At 41.2% G+C, this 25,000-nt stretch overlaps 2 protein-coding genes across 2 annotated transcripts; one reads left to right on the plus strand and one right to left on the minus strand.

The window, feature by feature from the left end:
* The first annotated feature begins 17 nt into the window (after positions 1–17).
* On the plus strand, positions 18–12,691 carry LOC121307623 (calpain-3-like). Its single transcript, XM_041239842.1, has 8 exons — positions 18–1,607; positions 5,878–5,935; positions 6,094–6,158; positions 6,807–6,875; positions 7,423–7,501; positions 8,656–8,772; positions 9,342–9,400; positions 10,745–12,691. Exons 2-8 carry the CDS (start codon positions 5,881–5,883, stop codon positions 10,769–10,771), a joined length of 471 nt encoding a protein of 156 aa, XP_041095776.1. The 5' UTR covers positions 18–1,607; positions 5,878–5,880; the 3' UTR covers positions 10,772–12,691.
* A 4,553-nt stretch (positions 12,692–17,244) lies between these two features.
* On the minus strand, positions 17,245–24,562 carry LOC121307620 (zinc finger protein 106-like). Its single transcript, XM_041239839.1, has 10 exons — positions 24,387–24,562; positions 23,671–23,805; positions 22,657–22,773; positions 22,206–22,397; positions 21,303–21,365; positions 19,868–19,987; positions 19,464–19,535; positions 19,258–19,329; positions 18,352–18,498; positions 17,245–17,340 (listed from the first exon to the last, which is right to left on the minus strand). The coding sequence occupies exons 1-10, from the start codon at positions 24,453–24,455 to the stop codon at positions 17,284–17,286; spliced, it is 1,044 nt and encodes a 347-aa protein (XP_041095773.1). The 5' UTR covers positions 24,456–24,562; the 3' UTR covers positions 17,245–17,283.
* Between the last annotated feature and the right edge of the window lie 438 nt (positions 24,563–25,000).

Raw genomic sequence — 25,000 nt, forward strand, 5'->3', positions numbered from 1 at the left:
GCAGTGTGAGTGTCATGTGGATGTGTGGTAGAAGATTCAGAAGCATGCTTATTTGGAGGGGCTGCCCACCGGATCAATGTTTAACTGTCTACTCTGGACACTAGATCCAATTACACTGAAATCAGCAACAGACCGAGATCAAACCTGGTTGAACTGTTATTGTCTCCAACTCACTTCTCTGTTGGAGGAAGCTACCTGATGAACATTGCATGCCATTACAAGTATATCAGCAGAATGGAAGGCTGTCAAAGAAATACCACCACTGCGGAAATGGGAATTAGACAAAGATCTGTGAAATATTGTCAATCTTTGAGCTATGTGCAATTCCCAGTTGCAGACTGGACTATAGACTGCAGATGGCACTGGCGGTGGGTAGGTAGGGAGATTTCACAAACTGGCTTCATGATGTAGGTGAAAGCATGGAATACATCCCTCCTCCTGCCTTAAGTGGCTTCAAATGTCATTTGAATTTACTTTTTTTATATTTCCCTTACTATCTTATTGTTCTTAGAAACACTGAGTTGCTCCCATATTGAGTAGACAAGAGAGCAGGTGGGGCATTAGGAGGGCTGTTCAGGCTTGGCACTTAGGATTCTCCAGACAAGCTCAAAGCAGGTAAATGGAGATTCAGAGAACAATTTTCAAGTGAATATTGGAAAGCCAGAACCAGAACCACTGTGAATGATTGTAAACACCATGACATAGTAAAGACAGTATAATAATGGCATTCCAATTACACTGGCTGCTCTTTACTGAAAGGATCCTCTAGCCCCAAGGGTTAGTTCTCTGGATCTCTCCTCCCTCGATAGCCGGTGATGAAGGCAGTCTGTTTATCGGCTTGCATATTTGCAATTGGTTCATTAGCTCTTATTTCTTGTAAGCAGGCATGGGGTATGGCCTGTGGCTACGCAAGTTGGCATGGGGTTTGCAAAAACTTTATGGTGCTGCCATTCTTTATCAAAGTGTGTAGTAAATCTTGGTAAAAGCATGGCAAAATATGTTAAAACATAGTGAATGCAACAAGGTCAATCCCAGAGGAGTACAGCACAATAACTCAACAGTAAAGGGAAGTTAAAATGTGGCAACTGAACAATGCTGGTGAACAAAAGGTTTTGGAGAGAGAGAGAGAGCAAGAGAGCTGCACATGATCTCATCCACAGCTTCCATAAAAGGCAATGCTGCTGCTGTAGCTTTAAGAGCTTCTCACAGGATTCAAGAATTCCAGCAGGCCCTTGCAATGATGAAGCTCTGATCAGCTGCTTACAACATCCTTCAAGGAATAGATGCTGGAATTGAAGCAAATGCAAATCACATTGAACCGCCTCATGCGGCTCTCCCCATCATATTCCAATGCTTAACCTCTCTCTCTCTCTCTCTGCCGTGAATACCCTTTCTACACCGTTGCTGTTTGCGTGCATGTTATGTAACCAGCCTGCACGGTATAAGCAAGGTGAAAGCCTCTTAAATTAGGTACCTGGCACAGTGCAGATTGCCACTGGAGTTCTAATGTCTGTACTGGTATTCCACAGCCGACCCCTGCCTCTGCTGGAGAGGAGAGTGAAGAGGACAAGCAGTTCAGGAGTATTTTCCAGCAGATCGCAGGAGATGTGAGTAACGGGAGCAGCCTTTCCAATCAGCCCCGTCCCTTCAGAGTATCTGGACACAGACTGATTCCAGACCAATTCAAAACCACTTTAAACAGTCTTTAAAGGGTGTAAGAAATACATCAGTAAGAAGTGCCACACAGAAGCAGCAAGGTGTTTCTTATGCCCACTAGAGGAAGAGTGCTGCAGGGGTCAGGTTAGACTGGGCTGTAGCAGATGTACCTGGAGGCTAGACATAATTTCTATTTATGGCGATGCCTCCACCCAAAGCAAAGATAGGTTATATTTAACCACTGCTCTAGGACTATAAATAAAGAAGACGACACAGTACTGTAAAGCAAATAGATAGGGTTCCCCACCCTTCAAGGTTTACTGCACAATTAATGGAAATAATGAGTTCCCTACAGTTCATGTGCATGAATGTAGAAAATGCACCAATTAAATACCATACCCGGTAGCGCGTTAAATTGCAATTATAAACAATACACACCCACTGCAAAGTCTAAGACAGAAAAAAAACAAATGAAAGTAAACTATTTAATACCCTCTAAGGGCAAAGGAAACTTATGCTGCCTTCAAAACTAAACGGTAAGTTATATTAATTAACCGTTTGCTTACAAATGAAACCGGGTTACTTTCCCCTATGACTAGTTCAAAAGCAAACCTAATACATTTATATTATAAATTGCTATAATACAGCTGTATGTAAAACGAGAGTCAAAACAAACAGAACAGTACTCTTATAAATATATACCGGTATATATATAAACACGTAAGTGTTTTACTAGAGTAAAAAAAAAAACAACGTAGCGGGCCTGTGCGTGGCCTGTGCGTGGAGGCTGGAAAATGCCGCTTCGCCTTTCACGCAGGGAAACTCCCGTCTTCGTAAACTGCAATTCCCTCGTTACCGGAGGAAACACCAAGCTTTGCCAGGTCACTTGGGTTGCTATCCGGTGCTGCCATTCGGTATCTTCAAATGCTGCGTTTTGGTTTTCTTTCTTTTTTCTTTCTTTAGATTTAACAGTATAGCTGCGCGAATACGGCAACTGAAGTCATTACAATACGAAACAACATCGAGTTCCACACAAGTATACTGTGTCCTAACTCCCCACTTGCATTAGATCAGGCTCTACAGTATAGCGTCTATAACCTAAATTCCAAAAATACAAGAAATAAATTGTGTACTTATTTCTTTAGTACTAAATAAAATGGTACTATGTTTTAGGCTGACTGCATGGCTGACTCCATTTTGTTTTTATTTCTTCCCACACGTCCCTCCCCCTTAAAGGACGCTGCACTATAAAACTATTCTGCTGTAACTTTACCCAGGCTACACTACTTACCAGGTTTTTACTGATATTGATTAATAGACATCCCGGAATCGTGGGTCTGTTCTAGATTTCCTGTTCTTTTGAAGAACCAAGGGGAAAAATATAGAGCAGTAGTTCATACTTTGATCGTTCACATGTCTCTAGTCCTGCGACTGTCTGGCAATCTATACTCTATGTGGTTTCATCGCACAACTATCACATTTCCCAGTGATCGCACGACTGAAGTATGAACCAATTAATATTATATGATATTTTATCAGAAATGTCAAACAGTAAGGAGATTGTAATTGTACAAGCGGTCAGAATGGAGCCCAATCAATTTTAAAGCTAACTCGTGTTTATGAGATCTCTCCTTGAGGTTTTGAATAATGGTGACTATTGTAACGATTTAAACAGATACATACAGTCAGCCTTAAGTCAACTTTTTCACACACCTCTTTCCACTGTATTTCTATTGTACTGTATTCATTAGGGGGTAAATAAATTAATCAGCCCAGAAGAAAAAATACAAGAGACCCCAATACCTATACAGTATGCAGTCTGTTTAGTTGTTAGCAGACAATATCTATGTATCTGCAATGGTTCAGGGGTTTTTCCTTTGAAAAATAAGTGAAGTTTTATGTATTTATTAATTAATTGTATGTATTTATTTACATTATTTAATAGTGTAACACTGGGCTGGCTGGTTTGATGTTAATCCTGGTAGGAGGCAATAAAGAGTCCAGTTATTTTCGCAGTCAAATGCTTTAGACAGTACATAGCCTAGCTTCGTCCGTACAGGTCACAGAGTCAGGTGTTTTTATTATTTACCCCGCTTGTTAACCCACGCAACTCCAGATACATCCGAGGCATGTCTGCACAGCTCTCCACCCTCCTCGCAGCTGGAGATATTCCACACAGTACAGCCCAGTAGGTGGCGCAAGGGAACTATATACGCTACTTAAAGGTACAATAACCAATCAATAAAGGATCATTACAACAGTATATTAAAAATGCCTATTATTTACACAGGCTAGGTGACAGTCCTGTTTCCAGTGAGGTCCTTACTACTCTACTTCCTTTGTGTGCTTTTGTGTGTGTGAGTTTAATTAAGACATTTAAATCAAATAGATTTTTCAAAGATCAAGAACATCTTGTGGAATACTTTGACATTTTCTTTTCTTCTCAACTTTATACTCTTCGTTACTTTATAATGCATAATTGCCAAAAACCTTTGATAAAAAACAAAAAAAATCAAATTGTGACCAAAGGGGTTATAATAGGAAAACCCAGGTGAGAAATGTAATATTGCATTGCATGTATCTGAGAGGTCTGTTCTATAAAAAGCCTGTCTTGTTCTGTGCAAAAACAGAACAGTGTAACAATCTCCCCTCCATGCAGCTACTTCAAAGCAAGCCAGGCCCTGCAGCTTGCTCTTACACTGTCAGCTATGGACAAAAGGTTTGCATCACTTGGAATTGTAGGATTGAGGCATAATTCTAAAAAAAAATTATATATCTAATATATGAACACAATTTAGATCTTTAGATCATTTAGATCATGTAATCAAAGAAACTATAAAATTAAGTCTACCAGAAGCCAGCATTTCATGCTAGAATTCAAAATGTCACATTTTTAAATGTATCAGTATTTCGTTAAGTAAATAGAAAACTACAAAGCGGTATATAATTCAATATGATAATGTAATTTTAATCACCAGGTTTAATTCGACTTTATGAAGCAAAATTAGCTCATTCTATAGGGTGATGCAAAACCTTTGGCCAAAGCTTTACATGAGAAAAAAGGAAATTAAAAGAGAACCAAGTTTATATTTTATCAGGTATGCTTTCCCTCCCCAAAGCCATATTTTGCACGCGCAAGATGAAGCATTATTCTGGCAGTAATGGTGAACATGCGTAGCTCTACAGCCATCTCCCAGAACAGCATCCGCAGTGTACCCCATTCTCCTGAGGACAGTCTCCACAGTGCACCCCATTCTCCTCATAAACAGCCTCCCCAGTGCACCCCATTCTCCTGAGGAAAGCCTCCCCAGTGCACCCCATTTTCACAGAACAGCCTCCCCAGTGCACCCCATTCTCCTGAGGACAGCCTCCCCAGTGCATCCCATTCTCATAGAACAGCCTCCCCAGTGCACCCCATTCTCCTGAGGAAAGCCTCCCCAGTGCACCCCATTTTCACAGAACAGCCTCCCAGTGCACCCCATTCTCCTGTGAACAGCCTCCCCAGTGCACCCCATTCTCCTGAGGACAGAATCCCCAGTGCATCCCATTCTCATAGAACAGCCTCCCAAGTGCACCCCATTCTCATAGAACAGCCTCCCCAGTGCACCCCATTCTCCTGTGAACAGCCTCCCCAGTGCATCCCATTCTCATAGAACAGCCTCCCAAGTGCACCCCATTCTCATAGAACAGCCTCCCCAGTGCACCCCATTCTCCTGTGAACAGCCTCCCCAGTGCACCCCATTCTCCTGAGGACAGAATCCCCAGTGCATCCCATTCTCATAGAACAGCCTCCCAAGTGCACCCCATTCTCATAGAACAGCCTCCCCAGTGCACCCCATTCTCCTGAGAACAGCCTCCCCAGTGCACCCCATTCTCATAGAACAGCCTCCCAAGTGCACCCCATTCTCCTGAGAACAGCCTCCCCAGTGCACCCCATTCTCCTGAGGACAGCCTCCCCAGTGCACCCAATTCTCCTGAGGACAGCCTTCCCAGTGCATCCCATTCTCGTAGAACAGCCTCCCCAGTGAACCCCATTCTCCTGTGAACAGTCTCCCCAATGACCCCATTCTCCCAGAATAGCCTCACTAGTGCATCCCATTCTCCTGTGAACATTCTCCCCTGTGCACCCCATTCTCCTGTGAACAGCCTCCCCAGTGCACCCCGTTATCCCGCAGCACCAGCCTGCCTGCTCAGCTCACCCACACTGCTCCCTCTTTACAGGACATGCAGATCATGGCTCACGAACTGAAGAATGTGCTCAACAGGGTTGTTTCGAAGCGTAAGTCAACAAATTATTAATATACCTGAAAATTAAATGACTTGATTATAACACTAGATTTCTTTGTAGTAGGTGGGTAGAGTTGATCTGCTACCTGCATGCAGGGGACTGTGCCTCCAGTGCTTGTTCTGTGTTTCAATGTGTGTCCCTTCTTTCAGACAAGGACCTGAAGACAGATGGGTTCAGCCTGGAGTCCTGCAGGAGCATGATCGCGCTCATGGATGTATCCGCAGTCCTACCCTGAGATAAAGTGCTACAGAGGAAAGCCATAAACCTGCACAAATCCATATGGTCAAAGACAATACATTATTTAGCAAATAGCTATGGCCAAAAGTTTTGCATCACTATAGAATTAACTCATTTTGCTTCATAAAGTCGAATGAAACCTGCTGAATAATGTTACGTTAACATTATTATTATTATTATTATTATTATTATTATTGATTGATTTATTTATTTCTTACCAGACACCCTTATCCAGGGCGACTTACAATTGTTACAAAATATCACAGTACAAAGTGTCACATTATAAAATATAACATTACAGATAAGAGCAGTTATAAGGTACAATAAAATTTGTAGCAAATAAGATAAAAGTAGAATAAGAGCAAAATAAAGAATACAGTAAATAATTACATATAACAGTGAGTTTGACTGAGGGCAGTTAAGTTAAATAAAAGATTATATATATATATAAGAGCAGGGAGCATGGTCTGGAAACACTCATGCAGCAATGCATATGCTGTTAGCACTGCAGGGTGTTCTGTAACTGCACCTCCCTTACAGATACACAAGCACTGCTATAGAACAGCAGCACTGTGGTGTGGGGTATGTGGAGTGGTTTGTTTTTCTTAACCCTGCTGGTGCTCAGACTGACGGTACAGGCAGACTGAACCTGCAGGAGTTCCGCCACCTCTGGAACAAGATCAAGCAGTGGCAGGTAGGAGAGACGATCTACAAGGGGGCGCAGTGGCAGGTAGGGCAGACGAGCCACAAGGGGGCACGGTGGCAGGCAGGGGAGACGATCCACAAGGGGGCGAGGTGGCAGGTAGGAGAGACGATCCACAAGGGGGCAAGGTGGCAGGCAGGGGAGACGAGCCACATGGGGGCGCAGTGGCAGGCAGGGTAGACGATCCACAAGGGGGCGCGGTGGGAGAGTGTGGTCTGATGCTCCGCTACTAGGCTGGTGTTGTCTCTTATTTTTGTTGAGTTGTTAGAGATTGGTGACGTTCTTCCAAAACATTGTATTCCTGTCATTTTCCTGGAAAAGAGCAAAGAATATAGATATGTGCCCAAAATGTACCGATTCCGAGTGAGTCATCGATTGATCTTCCTTCGTAACTCTGCTTTGATAGAGGCTATCAGTATTGATAACAATCACATTGAACTCAGGAAACCTAAGGTACATTGAACCATGTTAGCAGCTGCTGGCCAGCGCTGGTTAAACTCGTTTGTTTTCTACGTGCTGACCACGCCTCCTCTTTCAGGTCACTTTCAAACATTACGATGCTGATCAGTCAGGAACCATCAGCAGCTATGAGATGCGCAATGCTGTCAATGATGCAGGTAAGCATGAGTTAGGTATGGAAATACACTGGCGCTGCTCAAACCGAGTGCTGAGAGATCGTTTCGTACAAAAGCAAACTGAGCCTTCAGCTGTACACTTTAATAAACTCATTTTTCCACTAAATATTACGGCAAAAGTAGGCTACATTTTATTTCTACAGCGAACCCCTGATCGGATTGCAGTCAAACATATCTTGTTTGTTTTGATTGAGATTAGATTTTGGACAGATTAGCCTGTGAACAGCACTCCAGGTAAGGGTTAGAGTCATGGAGTCATTGACTCGGTATTTTATATTAAAATGCAATATTACCTTTAAGTTACAGTGTTCAATAAATACAGTGCATACTTCAATGATCACTGATGGGGTATGCATTAACTACAACCGTACATTGTAACTGTAACAGAAATTTGGTCTTAAAAAAAACAGTTATTCTTAAGGGCTTTATTGCCCACAAACAATATGACTGTGAAGCAAATAAACACATAAACAAAAGTTTGTTTTTTAATTCTAACGCTTAATGAAAGGCCTGCATGCAAATACTATATATTTATAAAGAAACAATAATATTGTATTTCTTATTGGTCGTCTTGCTATAGCAATATAAAGCATCTATACTCTCTCCAAGCAAAGAATAGTCTATTTATTATATAGATTTAGTTGACAGATAGGTAAATTGGTAGGTTAGGTTGAGGGGGACTAAGAAGACGCAAAGAAATCCTAAGGATCAAGAATCCAGTCGCAAACACGCATTGCAAGTCAGTGGATTAAACCGTTTTTTTTTTTTCAATTCATTTTTTAATGAGAACACAAACTTTTTGGTCACGTGTTTCTGACAATTCCCAGGCAGGCTACAATTAGCTGACACGACACTGATACAGAACGCGTTCTAAATACAGTATATTTTAAACATTTACTAAAGAACTTGTCTTTGACCCTTATGGCCTACCGTAGTAACATGAGTTCAGCAGTGACACCTGCTGGTGAACAGAAGTATTTCAGTTAGTCCCTCAATTACACATAGCACCATCTAGGGTGCAAAACACACACTGACCAGCTAAACAAATGCCACACGTGGTTCCTGCTGAATGTAAGTATGCGGTTTTGCACTAAAATGACATTTAAAAATGAGCTCTCTTGACCGCCTCGTTTCAGGATTCCGTCTCAATAACCAGCTGTATGACATCATCACCATGCGCTACGCGGACGAGAAGATGAACATCGACTTCGACAGTTTCATCTGCTGCCTGGTGCGGCTGGAGGGGATGTTTAGTAAGTTCTCTTCACTAAGGGCCAAAAACGCTGGGTCCTCATTCGAAGCCCTTATGTACTGATAATGTCTGTCACACTATAATGAGTGCCTTGAATTGTTCACACATCTTCTCCAGACTTGCGTCAAAGACTTCTGATTGACTTGTGTCCAATCCCATAACTACTGGTGAACTGTCTTTCATTTACAATGAGTTTCACTGGCCATATCTTTGTAGTATTGCTATAAATCAGATGCCAGCTGCAGATGCTGCATGTTTTCCAACTGCAGTGAAATTAATCTCTGTTCCTCTTAACCCTGTAATGTAATTTGATTCCCTGTCAATATCACACATTTTAAAGTAATCTCTCACTGCAGTCACTTGTAATCAGGTGACTTTGAACCCAGTTAGCCAGTATCAATGTGAGCTGTCTGCCCCTGTCAATATCACACATTTTAAAGTAATCTCTCTCTGTAGTCACTTGTAATCAGGTGACTTTTAACCCAGTTAGCTGGTATCAATGTGAGCCGTCTGCCCCAGCAGCTCTGTCCTTTCTGTGTTGCTTTTCTGACTCATTCAAGCTTATTTCAGGAGCTTTCCAGGCCTTTGATAGGGACGGCGACGGAGTGATCAAGCTCTCTGTGCTGGAGGTAAGTCAAATGAATTGATAACAAGTAGCTATTTAAATACTATTGCTTAAAGTGTATGGAAATCCAACAGGGTTTCGAATGTATTTAATAATTGCACAGGGGCGTCATTCCAGCTTATGTACCAATTCTGGTGGTGTCTCCCACATTTGGGGTTGATGACCAGATGTGATTGAGAAAAGTGTGCAAGGGCACGTGTTAAAAATGTCCATTTTGATGATCGTTGCCCTCCTTTTGCTCTACACAAACAATGTTTCAAGAACTTTCACATACAGGTTGTGTTTGATGCTTTTCTTGGTCATTTATAGCAATGGATCTGTTAGTATCAGTGTTCTATAAATGGAACCTGTTGGTTATATCATCACTTAATAAGTACACCCAGGGACTTCTAATTAAACTAGTGGACCTCAATTTTGTGACAGGTTAGTAAAGTCATGATCAGTACCTCCCTTGCAGAGTTCCTGGAAAAGGAATAAGTATATCTTGGAAGACATGATGGTGCTGCAATGTGCATAATCACTGTTCATTTATTAGAAAGCAAGGTCCAGTCATTTATAGGTAGGTTTGTAAGTACAGCAGCATTGCATTTTTTAAAAATATGTAATTGTTTTGTTGACAGTTTTTGTTTCTTCTGAATTGTCACGAGACTTGTATCCACAGCTTGCACAGTATACGTGGAAAGCCATATTTAAAATCCTTTTTTATTCAAAGAAATGCAATATATTCTATTTTATAATAACATGGAGGTGAATCTTGTCTTTATTTAGACAACCATAGCACTGGAACATTTTCAGCCATTCCCAGACAATAAGGCCTTTTTGGTACTCCTTAATATCTTACCTGATGACCAGTTTCACAGACCCCAATTAGCACTAATCTTGGACTACCTCATGTAGGTAAGGTGTTCAAAACAAGTGCTGATCAGGGTCTGTGAAACCAGCCCTTATTATTTGAAGCTACTGATGAAATACGTTGACCTGGTGCTGAGCTTATTTGGCATGTCTGCCTTCACCTGGCTTGGTCCTGCTTTGAGCTTGCCTGAAGAATCCCATGTGTGGGGACTGAAAGGCCACATTGTTACATGATTGAATGGAGTGAGGAAGGCTGTTAGTCCCAGCTCTGTTTTCCAAACAAACTCAAAACCAGATTTAGAGACAATGAAAACTCCCTCAGAACCACGAAGATTGATTCAAACCATCTTCCACTAGTAAGGGCAGTATAGAAATGCAATTAAAATGTCATTTGAAGATGAATGATGAATTTGAATTAGCCCCCCCCAGTGTCCTTTTGTTCTTGGAGTGCCGGTGAAGTAAATTGTAATGTTTTGCCTCTCTTGTTTGTGTGCAGTGGCTGCAGCTGACCATGTACGCCTAGACTGCAGGGAGCAGTGTGTGAGAGGGGCCATCCCCCCCAAAGAGACTGCCGCCTCACAGTCTGTGCCTCATCCTCCCAGTGTGCCAAGTCCTCCTCTAATCACTGTGCAAGTTACTCAATTAACCTTTCCTTTAACCACCCTAGCAAGGACCAAAGTCTCCCCTGCTTCTTAGATGTGTGGCCTGACCCCATCTCCACACTGTTAATCAGAATCTGGGCATCGCTGGAAATAATTAATTAAAATAATTAGTGTGAGTGCTGGGACAAATATTGAAATATTCTAAAACTGCTTGACATGTATTCATTAATATAACAGGATTTTTAAATGACTATTGCAAAGGAAACCAATACATTAATAAGGTCTCAAACAAATAACACACATGAGATACTATTCACAAGAATGTTCCTCTGCTTTCTTTAATAGATGTCTTTAACCCCAGAGGGTTTTTACTGAACACACTCGACTTCCATAAGAAAGAATGTTTGTTTAAATTTCCAAAGATCTGAATATGAAAAGCCTGTTCACCCTGGCCCCAGGTAGTTTATGCTAAAAGAAACTTGAAGACATTGACATCACATCGAAATGCTTGTAACTATATAATTAACGTTTTTTCTAGTATCAGTATAGCACAGGACATAAGGAAACCTGCCTTGGTATTTCAATAAAATAAAGCTGTACCTTCAGCCTCACCCAAATTCCCTCAAGTTACACAGGAAACAGCATCCTTATAAGTTTTGCACAGATTGAGGTGAATGATTGAATTCTTAATTGGCCTGTCCATTCACTGCAGACTCCCTCCCTCTCAGCTCCTGTACAAACTCTACTGACTTCCATCCCTTTCAGATCCAATCTCTGCAGACTCCCTCCCTCTCAGCTCCTATACAAACTGTATTGACTTCCATCCCTTTCAGATCCAATCTCTGCAGACTCCCTCCCTCTCAGCTCCTATACAAACTGTACTGACTTCCATCCCTTTCAGGTAACTCCTTGTTATCCGAAGCATATCTGATCCTTTATCAGTCAGTCTAGCAGCAGTACACTCTCATTTCTTATCTGCTTAGACATACATTTTTGGTGCTGCTGTATAATTCTAGCTTAGGCTCGACATACATCCAAGCCCCACTGTGTGTAGAGTGCTTCTGTAAGTCAAATGAATTGATAACAAGCAGCCATTTAAATACTATTGCTTAAAGTGTATGGAAATACAACCAGCCTGTAAGCCTTCTAGCAGTGGTGTGCAGTGTGACAGTCCTGAATCCCTTCTCAGTCTTATCAAGGGCTTTGCCAACCAAGAAACGAGCGTTGCAATTCACAAGCCTGTATTATTGCTGGAATATTACACACCCAGGAACTCTAAACAGGATCATTCTGCACTTCACATTGTTTATCACGCAGTCATCCTTTTTCTAAACTCTTTCTACAATTTCTCATGCTTATTGCTGAATCTACTAAAGAAATTCCCAATGTTACACCCTTTTTTTCTGAGCTTGTCAGTCCCAATGCTTTTTCATGAAGATCCTCGCTTGGACAGTACTCAACACCTGTTCTCTTTACACTGTCAAACATATTTAATGTTAACTCCCATGGGAGGCACTCTGTTTATATGGCGGTCTGGTGCCCCCTGACTTCAGGATTATTACTGTATCTATTTCTTCAAACCTGTTGGAAATGTTCTGCAGCGTAATTCACCAGCTTAGTTCTCAATTGCTTGGACAGAATAGCAAGCTCTGGCCAAAGCATTCCCCAGCATGACATGGGGTCAATCACATAGCAAGACCCAACACCCAAATAAAAGTGCCCTGGTGTTGATGTAATCAGTTATTGGGTTGGAATTATGAAGTTTTTCATTTAAAAAAGAAAATGGCAAAATGAGTGTACTGCATTTATCATTTAAATCAAATAAAACTTACTGATCAGATTTACTCTGCTCTGGTGTTGTGGAATCCATGAATTTAATGTATTTATTTTATAACAACCTCACAACATGTTAGATTCTAACCAACACAAGCCAGCCTGGTTAGGACTGACTTAAACACTACTGGAGCATGGCTGCACTGTCACTGCTTACATAGAAGTTTCAAAACTTATTAAACTAGTAATTTGCTTAAATTATTGAACAATATTTGGTATTTTAAATGGTAAACTATTTCATCCTACTTATTCCTTTTGCATGTAGTTTTTTTAAAATGCAAGATCCATCATTAAACAGTATAATCTTTTATATTGCTCATATCTCATAATGCTAAACAACCTACAGCACTGAACATGCATGGGAGTTGTTTAAACATGCCGCTCACATTAAAAATGCTTTATAACAAGCAGCATTATACAAAATGTGGCCTTCATAGGTTTCAATACACATGAAAAAAAAAAGGTTGCAAAAGCCATTCGTGCAAATGCATATGAAGCAGCGTAGGCAGTAAATAGTTCATTTTTGGTCGTCCCTTGTAGGCAAAATTCCCACCTCAGACCCCTGTCCTTTGACATTAATTTGCACATTTCTATTGTAAATTAATAATATTTGCTTATTTTGCACAAGCCTTTATCCAAGGCAACTTACAGAGACTAGGGAGTGTGAACAATGAATCAGCTGCAGTCACTTACATCTCACCTGAAAGACAGCACAAGAGGTTAAGTGACTTGCTCAGGGTCACACAGTGAGTCAGTGGCTGAGCTGGGATTTGAACCAGGGACCTCCTGGTTACAAGCCCTTTTCTTCAACCACTGGACCACACAGCCTCCTTTATAACCTTAAGACTGTTCTCATTTTTTAAATGGTCTTTGTTGTTTGTGTTCTTTAAATTACAAATATAAAAATGCGAGGCATCTTTTTCATAAGAAAAACACAACACAGCAAATAAAGTTTAAAATGTTTTATTGCCGATACAACTTAACAAAATCTCAGCAACAACTTTGCAGCTTTGTAACTTCAACTGAAAACTAAAGGACAGCTGCATCCATCTAATTGGATATATGGAACATAAATGTGTCCCAGTCAGCTGCATAGTAACAAATCCATTCAAACTGAAAACGCAGTTCATTTTTGAATAAGGTTCTAGTTCCAGTCTCTGTGGGGGATGTCTATTCGGGTTTAATGGGCATTTGGTATGATGCTAGACATCATTGTAGAAGGTTTCTTTGGCACTTCTTAAATCAGTTCAACAGTTCAAACAGGTATGTTGTTGAACAGGAGATAAACTACACGATTCCTCTAAAAATACAGCAGACTGGCAAGAGGAGAATATATTGTACTGTTTTCAAATTATTTGATTTCATACAGAGAAAAAAAAAAAAAACAGGACTGTGCTGTAAAAGAAAGTCATATAGAATCAAACATTTCACAGGTGTTTTTTTTCTCAGTTTCATTAAAAATGACCACCTAATTTTTTTAGGTCACTATTTCTGGAAATTGTGTATGTGTATAGCATGGCTAGCATTAAAAGCTACTTACAAATGCATGATATTCATCATGGTAGCATCTTTATACTCTGAAACAAAAAAAACCTGCCGATCCTTAGGGAGCTATCCTGTATAGAAATATTAGTCCTTAACAAAATCACTAAAAAAGAAGTAGTACAAAAACCCTCAAAATAGTAACAAAAAACTCAAATACCTGTATACCTTACTGCTATCTTTACTTTTTCCCCTTTTCAAACCACAGACTCACAATTGCAGCACCCTCTTTCAAGTTAAGAGCACTCTATTAAAACTGGGGTAGAGATGTAAGATGTGCTCAGCATGTGAACCACCATTGTGCTTGAAAAGGTATCCTGCAACATGAAAACAACTACATGCAACCAAACTCCCAATTACACTGCTGCAAGTCTTTCACTACAACTCTGCAAAACAACCTTATGATCACACGCATTCAGAAATACAAATAATGAAAGTTCAAGTGGTGAACTGGTGTCAATTCAACTGATCTGACGGTACTGGAACCAAACACCGCACTGTTTAAATAATTAATAAAAGGGTCAAATGATGAAAATCAGACATCAACGGTGTATGTTAGCCTCTTTAGTTTCCCCGTGTCTGTTAGATTACGAAAAAGGAAGGTTAATTTTTAATGATGCAAATGAGAACATGCAGATCTGCCTTCTGTTCAGATGAGCTGAAGAAAGACCATGTTCGAAGAGAAACATTTAGTTTGCCTGAACCCTGACCTTCCATAAATACAACAGGAAAATAAAATCACAATTATTGAAATCCACTAGAGCTAAAGCTCCGATTCATATGAGGTGCCTCTGGGGCAGTTCTGGATGGCTGGAGTTTACAGTGGTTCCCTTTGACTCAGAACGGATTGGTTTGTGTGCACATCAATCTTTGTACCAAGAGTGGAAGTCATCTTTCATTTAATTTCTTGATAAATTTACCAAGGTTGACAAAAAGTTCATATAGATTCTGTATGTCCTCCACTTGTGTTAACCAGTACTACTAAAATACATGTAGTTATACAACAAGACCAATGTTTTTGTTTAACTGGCAGTCAGTATCTTTCGTGTTCAATGAGAACCACTGTATGTATACCTAGTGATTGACTGGATTTTAGAATTTAGTTTTTGTATTTGGCGCTAGTCTTTCTTTCATGCCAACAGACTGCTTCAAAAAGCTACCAAATAAAATAACATACACTCTTAAAGTGACGGCTTTAAAAGAACACTAACACAATGGATTCACACCCAACGCAAGTAGTTAACATTTCTGTACTTACGGAGCTACGCCTCCAGAATCAATGGAAAAGACTGCACAACAGGAATACATGTAAAACTGGAACACACACACACACAATAGTTCACCCTGCTCTGTACCATCACTGCAACAAACCCATTCCTTTCAAAACAAAAACAGTATACTGTGTGAAAAGTCTGTGCCACTTTTTTTTGCAACTCAAAACCAGTTTACGATTTTATTTTTTTCCAATGAAATAACAAAAAAAAGTATACAAACCAGAAAAAAAAAAAAAAAACTTGGTAAAAAGCTTGCATGAGCTGACTGACACTAGAAGAGCTACGGGGCGAGTGTACAGGACGGAAGAGATTCTTTAGAGTCTCCTGGGTTCCTCTAGATCAGGGGTGTCCAATCATGGCCTGGAGGGCCAGTGTCCACCTGGTTTTTGTTCCAACTGTACCCTAAATTAATTAATTGGGCCAATTAAGCTTCTAAAAAGCACATAATTGGTCGAATTAAGTAATTTAGGGTAGTTGGAACAAAAACCTGGAGGGACACCGGCCCTCCAGGCCAGGATTGGCCATCCTTGCTCTAGAATAATGGTGCTCTTAAATCCCTAAGAAATCCTTGTCAGAAGCGTCTAGGTCTAGAAAAATCTTCTACAGACCCTTGGAAGAAGTAAACGGACACAATTTGCAAAGAGCAGATAAGAATCTCAATGCAGTATTCACTGTCCATTTACCACCTGCAACAAAGGCCTTTGTGATGCACTAAGCTTTGTGCCAAAATGATTGCTTAAACAGAACTAGTACACGATTACAGATCTTACAAATCAAAACACAACAATCTTTCAAGACTATAAAACATTGCCCGAACTGCCAGATCACTATCTGAGGTCCGAGGACTGTACACTCGCCCCTCCATGCCATACAGTAAATCTTTAAAGTTAAATGCATTTTTTCAGTGTGTCAGTAACTGCAGCTTTCCCTTAAATATACACACACAAAGTCAGATACCGTTGTTTGTTCCGCATCTGTGTCTGCTCTGTGAACGAACACGGCTTAATGTGTGAAACAGGTTTGGCCTTTAGCGTGGTCAGCAGTTACTTACAGAAATACAAAAAAGATTAAAAACAAATGTACTAGCAGAGAGCACCATCCTCCTGAAACAGCAAGGTGTAACTGTCCTTGTCAGTACATTGTTGAGTGCTTCTGTTTGCTGTTCGGGTGTTTTAGTGATTGACACAGCTACACACAATGGTACTCTTCATTTTCAAATGAACCACTTCAACTGAACCAATTCACACACCCACCCCCATTTCCAGCTATGTATTTCCCATAATAAAATGCCTAAATATTAAAATACAGGTTTATAACCTTTGAAAAATGACTATTAGATGGATTCAGTTTCATCAACGTCTATTTGTACCGTCATTAGCAGAAACATGACAAATTAGTAAACCCTAATAAACATCTTGGCTTTTTCTCCCTTCCCCCCAGCTCTCTGATATTAACTGGAAAAAATGGGATACAAAATGATTTTTTTTTTTTTTATATTCCAAATAAAACACTTAAACGCTCATAAAATTGTATACAAATTAAAACTGGAAATAAAGATCATTGAGGTGAGGTCACTTGAGAGGGGACAGTAATTTCAGACTGCTCCATGCAGAAGCAGAATATGAGGTGTTCCCCTCCTCCTCTCCCTTGAGCAGTAACAGCTTGCTGGTCCGTCTCTGCCTCATCCTCACTCGCGTCACTATTGAAGGAGGGCTGTGGTTTTTTTTTTTTTTCCCCCCTTGGGATTTTTCAATGCTTCCCAATATGGGAGGAGAAATACTTCCTTATGGGTCAAGCTTGCTGTCTTCTTCAGCATGTTTCTGCATGTGTTTGGGAGTATCCTGAGGATACAAGAAAACAACCTTTCTTGAAAAACTGCAACACAGAGCAATCATACTAAGAGTTAGTACATATTCATTCCCTTCAATACAAAAAGCATACACACTGCAACCAATGCCCTCTCGAAGTAAAAAGGAAGCGTGACCTATGGACCAGCAAAAGGACAGGATCCTCCCAACATCCAGATATTGATGCTCTCAAACGGTTGTCCTAACCATCATCACCTGGGTAAGCAATTCCCTAGATACATGTAACTCGAGTTAGCTGATACCAACAGATGGTAAATTCAACCCACTTAGAAACCTGAGATCCAACTGCTTTTGAAAAGGGTTGTGGACCTCTGTTCTATCTGACTTTCAAGTATAAAGCTCATTCAGCTTATTCTGGCATCGTTGTTGGTGGACACTAATTAATATGCACACTCATTGGTACAGTACTAGTGGCCATGAAATAAATGAGGGAGGATACTCAATAAATAAATTATGGTGAAGACTAAATCCTAACTAAATGCAATCCCAATTGGATAAGCATTTTTATATTTCAAACTACAAAGTATGACACGGGTGCGGGAACCTCCACTATATCCCTAGCAGCAGATAAGCAACTTTTAAAAAAAGGGAAGACAACACACCTACACTGTCTCAAAGTCCTATAAAAATCAGACATTCATGCTTGGATCCTACTTGCTCTTCTTTGTGACTATATGACTCGCCCTGATGTGGTTAAAACTTTACTACAATGGTCACTCGTACTGCTTGGCCTTGGCTCTCTATCCCCTAGCTGTCCTCCCTGTCCCCCCCCCCCTTCTCTGGACCTCCTAGCTGGACCCCCTGCTCCCTGTCTCTGGACCCTCTGGCTCTCCTCCCTGCTCCCTTCTCTGGACCACCTGGCTGTCCTCCCTGCAACCCTCTCTGGTCCCCCTGCTCCTCTCCTGGCTCTCCTCTCTCTCCCTGCCCTCTTCTCAACCCCTGGCTGTCCTCACTGCTGCTCTCTCTCCGGACCCCGTGTCTCACCTGCTTGGACCCATTCCTGGCAGTGAAGAAGGTGTCGCAGTTCCTCCAGCGGCACTTCAGCGTCTGGAAATTGGCGTTGGTGTGGTCTGTCAAGAGGTGGTGCTTCAGATGATCCGCTACCCCGAAAATGAGGGAGCAGCCGTGCCACTGCGAGGGAACAAAGGGGGGTGGGGTCATTGTGGTGCGGGGAGTACTTGGGATCTGCACTGGTATTTGGGACAATGTGCACATACGGTAAATGCCAAAGGCCTAAACTATGACAAATTAAAACACATCTGGATACCCACATAAAACTAAGAAATGTATGAATGAGGGGAGGCCATTCAGCCCATCAATGATCATCTAGTTCTTAGCAGCTAACTGGTCTCCAGTTCAGCTCTTAAAGGACCCCAACGATTGTGCATGAGCAACACGGATTGGTAAGATTGGTAAAAGTGTCTCCTTTCCTTTGCCTCCTTTTCATTTCCAACAGTGTCCTGTGGCCCTGGTCTCTGTGCTGCACTTAAAGCACTGGCTAGGGTTACATTTGTCAACTCCTTTTTTAATTTTAAAGACATCAGATAAGTTCCTCTTACTGAGGTAAACCAACCTTCATATCATAAATTCGTGATAAGTATGAACATTTTACTTTAGTCTGACATTAATTGTAGACCCACAGAATTATTCTGAAATCATTTGAAACTCATTAAATAAGTAAAATTATGCAAATTTCTCTCTCAGGTTCTGCCTCAAAGATGAAACATGTCTGTGACTTTACTCAGTATGCCAAATACCCACGAGTGCAGAAACAGTAATGAATGCTGAATAAGGAAATTTATCATGGGGCAATAAACAGACACAAAAAACAAATAGTGTGGCAGTCTAGAGGGAGTAAAAGCACTGCTTTTAGAACTCATAAGATCTTACCCAGCAGCGGTAGTTCTGCATGAGATTTAACCGCACGGCTTGGACACTCCCATCATAGCACCCGGTGTAAATCTACAAACACAAAGGAAGAGAACACAGTGGATTACATGTCACAAAGTGAGGAACACAGTGGATTACATTCTGCAGCATTTCTTTAGAAACAAATTGCATTTAGTTTTATGCAATGCGGCGTGCACAGCACTCACCATGCTTTTGTGGATTGCCATACACATGACCATGTCTTTGTGCCCTCCGTAAACTTGTAATCGGTCATGAGACTGAAAGAGAAGAGAGGATCGTGGATTAACTCACTGAGGAGCAAACACAAGAATACCATAAAGCAATAAATCATTATTGCACCACTGTAATCCACTGCCGTAGGCAATGTTTACTACACTGTTGGTAGCACCTAATTATGCCCTTGCAATAAATTACATTCTCAAAATCTACATGTCTAGGAAGCAAAACATATATTTGAAAATCACGACAAGGGTTTATAAAAGGCAACATCCTCCTTAAATAAGTAAAATCAACTGTTAACACTGTATGCAAAACAATATGAACGGACCGAGGGCTTTGTTATAGACAGTGGACTCTGTTTCATTTTTACCTGTAGCTCGTAGACCCGCACTAGTTTGTCCAGGCAGGCCGTCACCATGACCTTCCCCAGGATACTGACCACTGTGACGGCGTGGCTGTGCCCTTTGTAGATACGCACCAGCTCTCCAGTCTGTCAACGACAAGCAAGACAGGCAACTACATCACCACATACAGCTCGGCTGTGGAAACCTGTCCAAATCATTGTAATGCTCGCTCTTTATAAAATAGCCCTTTATACCACAGAACAGGTTATTAGACAGCATTAATCTGGCTCCCATTAGCCTCATAGTACTATTACAGGGGCTATTACTATTACTATTTTTGTTCTGCCTTAGAATAGAGTCTTGTAACTATGGCTCCCAACTACAACGATATGAAGGGAGTGTGCTGTACATACCATTCGGGTATAAGAGTGTCTGCTGGAGACCACTTTGGGTAGGAATGAAAGTGTGAGCCAGACACAGGGCACTCTTACTATATAAGACAGGGCCAACTGTGCATAATCACCAATGATCAAATCAGGTTTTAAATAGAAGAAATTATACAATACACAGTTAACGTCGTTTTCCACATGTTCCGAATTTTTGTCAAAATACAATGTAGTGGAATGTCCTGAAATCTGCCGTTTTGAGTTGCCCATGAACTTTGTATTTCTGCAAAGCATTTCAAGAGAAAAGCCTTTGAAATTAGCAAACTGGAAGCAGCAAAATGAAAAAAGCTAGAAGCACCTCTCAGCTTGTTTAGCTTCCTTTAGTTTAACTAAATCTATTAAAATGTACAACAATAATTTAGGATGGATGTCTCAAATACAATGCACTAAATAATGGTAAATTGTAAAATAAGCATGCATAATTAAATATAAAAAACTGAGAAAAAATAAATCATGCCCATCTGACACAACAATAATTGCCTTGATTTTGCACCATCTCCATCAAACTTATCATACACTCCTAGCCTCCTACAGATTGCATTTGGCTATAATCCGATATTTTAAACTTAAAAGGTAGTGTGCGATTAAGAGACCCTCTTATTGATTACATATACTGCACATTTAATAAAACAAGGAAACACAGTAAAATGCACTTTCTAAGTGTTTTACATATTTTAAACAAACATTCATATATAAACAGAGTAGAGGTTTAACCTGTACATGCTGTTGACCACTGCACTAGCTTTAGTATAGACAGGGCATGTCTACATCACTGCAATTGGATTTGAGAACAACTGGCGTCACGTGGTGGATTGGTTCTGCGGTTAGTGGTCATGTGGTTGCAGGGAGTTCTCTTGCATACAGGTGGATGTGGTTGTGGTTGGATAGGAAGAGCTAAAAATGAATTCCTAAGATAAGCAGCTGATAAAAAGACAAGCGACTTAGATAAAAATCAAAGTGCCACTATAACCATTACTAAGTATACCTATGGAAACGGCATGAACTTTACACTTACATGGATGTTGTGCGCGTGAACAGACTGGTCACTGGATCCACTGAACACCAAGTCATTCACAACCTGGAAGACAACATGCACCTCTTACAGTATATAAATCAACACTTACAGAAGAAAAGAAAATAAACAAAACTGTTTAACAGTTTAATCTATACAGCAGTCAGCACGGTCCATTTGCAGCTGTAATCCAGTGGAAAGATGTTACTTGTTTTAGAGGAAGATCTATAATATCAACAGTGTGTCAAAAGGTTGTTCTGTTCTTGTGCCAAGATTGCCCTGGTATTCATGAAGGTGGCATTGTTAAAGTGTACTGTACTGTGTCTGAGTCCACATTACTGAATCACTACAGTAACAGGAAATCAATGAGGATGAAGCTGAATGTGCAGAGAATCCTGTTTCATTAAAAACTGGAGTAAACTGCCATGCCCAGGGGCTGGTCAAAACTTGGAATCTGGATGAAAGTGATCCTATATATTGTGATCCAGATTACTTTTATCTGGATCGTTTTGATCTGTTTTTTCAGAATACATCAATGCTGCATTACATTTACCCAGATTACAGATAATTATGATTACGAAATCCATTTTTTAACGTAATCTCCAACATATAATATAGGATTACAACATCCAAATCATTTGAAATCAAATTGAAAAACTAGCCCCTGGTGACTAGAATTATGGCGATTATAAAGGATAAATGGAAAAGTTCAATTTTTTGGGATGAGTAAAGCACTTAACGCAATGTAAACGTGTATAAAATTGCAGCCGATTCATAGGACCCAGCACTGCCTACTGGAGGTACAATACACACTACTTGGGAGTTCATTATTCAGTTGCATTAACAAGCCCCTTTTCCTAATCTGAGAAGCAGTTTTTGGCCAGGGGCTCGGAAGTCCCGACTGACCTTCATGCAGAGCACGGTCTTGGTGTGCCCCTCCAGGGTGCGCAGCAGCAAGCCGCTCTTGGCGTCCCTCACGCTGATGGTGCAGTCATAGGAGCCCACCAGCAGGATCCTGCGCGCCCCCTCCTGAGCCGAGGCTAGGCAGCTCACTGCCCGCGGATTGTGGCATTCAAGCACATCCAGTTGCTTGTTCATCTGGGGACAGAGCAAGAGAGCGTGGGGTGAGGAGAGCATCTCACAGGGCAGACCCAGCAAGAGAGTGTCGGGTGAGAGGGAAGTATCTCACAGGGGAGACCCAGCAAGACAGCATGCGGTGAGGGAACGTCTCATAGGGCAGACCGAGCAAGAGAGTGTGGGGTGAGAGGGAAGCGTCTCGCAGGGCAAGCACAGCAGGACAGCGCCTGACAGGGCACTGAACGTGGAACACTTCCACCCTCAGCAGAGGAGTGCTCACCTTCAAACTGAAGCTGACCACGCTGCCATTGGCCAGCCCAGCGAACAGGATCTTCCAGCGGCTGTGTAAGCAGAGGACTCGGTCCAGCTGGCAGAACTGCTCAATACACTCTGTGGTCTGGGATGGGGGGGGGAGACGGGTTAACTTTCATTAAACTACACCATTCACCTCCTAATATAATACCACATTATTATATCCTTCAGACCTTAAGGTGTACTATGTGTAGTTGTTCATGGCTATGAAAACTTTTATTTATTTATTTTTTTAAATGATGTACTTCACTGGTAAATGTTATTTTTACACAATTAAAATATATGTTTCTAAGTGTTCAGTGGCTACCTGTAATCATGTTGAGTGTATTTCTTGTACACTTTTTGCTGTTTCAGACAGGTCTGTCTTACAGAGTGCAAGAGAAAGTACACTTAGGAGACAGCCACCAAACACTTTGAAACATGTCAAACATGTCAAAAATATGATCATATTTTATCTGTCTCTGTAAAACACGTTTCAACATTTCAAAGGTTTTGTCATTGACATTGAGGGAGAAATCCACACTAATTGCATCTGTTGCTAATAGATTCCAATAAGGACACGATTTAACATAATAACTGGTGAGCAATTTCTTTTTAAAATGGGCTCATCCAGTTGATATTTCTCCTTACAGGACGGTTGTTACATGAAACGTGTGTGCATTATCACCAGCAACAGGGTGGGACCCCAGCTGTCAAACTGAAAGGAATGCCAACCGTACCTTTCACTTCTCAGATGAGAAAAAATTGCTCATCAGAGATTATAAAAAATACTGCATGTGGTAGTGTGTGATAAGTGAGAATGCAATGCCCACTCTTGGGTGGGATACTTGGATATTTGTTGCATCCAACCCCTCGGTTAGGCATTACAGTTTCTTATCACACACTACCCAATGCAGTATTCTCTATACACAGACCTTGGACATTGAAACCACCTGTAAGCATCTGAATTCCTGCTGCCCCTGTGTGAGGCCCATAACATTACCTTGATGGAGTAGCAGCGGATGGTGTGGTCGCTGGAGCCGGTGTACAGCCTGCCCGGGATCCCAGCACTCTGGGTAACCAGTAGGCAGTTCACTTTGGTGCTGTGGCCCTCAAACATGGAGACACACTTCCGAGTCTAAGAGAGGGGGAGAACACAACAAGCTCACACTGGCGCCTGTGCAGGAGGAGAGCTCAGGGGGAGACATGGCATGTTTCCATAGTGGGGTCTGGAGGAGCAGTTTCACACTACAGCAACCAATCCACAACCCCACTTCCACTAAATACAAACTTTCAATAGTCATACAACAGCCGGGTGGATGAGTGAGCTGAGATGGTTAACAAGCCATAAGGTGTGCTGACCCCTAGCAAGTTAAATAACTCATTCTCTGCATTGTCATCCAACAAACTGAAGAATGCCATCTATCAAAAGGTTCTGTGATAATGCTGCTTTCTCACCCATGAGATGAATGGCAGCCATAATAAGCAGTTAAAGAAAGAACACTGAAAGGCAGTAGCAGTACCTTCTCTATTTCATATGGCGTTAGTCTTGTGTTCTTTCAGCCGCAGTGAAAAATGACTGGCTGGCAGGGGCTATAGAGGAAACCCCCGCTATAAAAGGGTTGTTTCCAGTTCATGATCAGTGTAGTGGGTACACTAGAAAGATCTGCATCAGCCCCTCCCCAGTCACTCCCCTCTTAATCCTTCATTAACACTCACTATTAGGTCGAAAGCGCGCACAGTCTTGTCCCCAGAACAGGTGTAGAGCAGCCCGTTGTATATCTGCATGGAGTTCACAGCGGCCTGGTGCCCTTCAAAGGAGCCCTCTGTGGGCTCATCCTCATCACCAGGCTCCCAGGAGCCCTCTAAAGAAACGAGAGACGCATCTCAACATTCACCTCACAGGACACAGCAGCTGTACTGCAGACTTCATCAACATATGGTTTGTGAATACTAGATAAAGTGTGTGTCTTTTTGTCATTAAAAGCCAGTTTTTCTGACGCAATTATCCTCAAAAGATTTTGCTTTTGGCAAGCTGTTCAATTTTGTGTATATTAAATCAGTGACAATAAGGGTCTATTCAAATTGACCTAAACGGTGGCAGATCTACATACCACTATTTGTGAACACATTAATAAAGGAGACTTTGACAAATTCTAACAGTGTGTGTAAGTCTTTTTAATATAGTAATATTAAAAACAACGGTCTGTTTAGATCAACTGATTACACACCATTCGGAGGATAATTAATACCACAGTGAGAAGGGAGAACTATCACAGAAAACTCTTTGGGATACATTACAAAAGAGCTCTGCAGATGCCCATAAACAGTAC

Source organism: Polyodon spathula, chromosome 57 (genome assembly GCF_017654505.1).
Source record: "Polyodon spathula isolate WHYD16114869_AA chromosome 57, ASM1765450v1, whole genome shotgun sequence".
NCBI lineage: Eukaryota > Metazoa > Chordata > Actinopteri > Acipenseriformes > Polyodontidae > Polyodon > Polyodon spathula.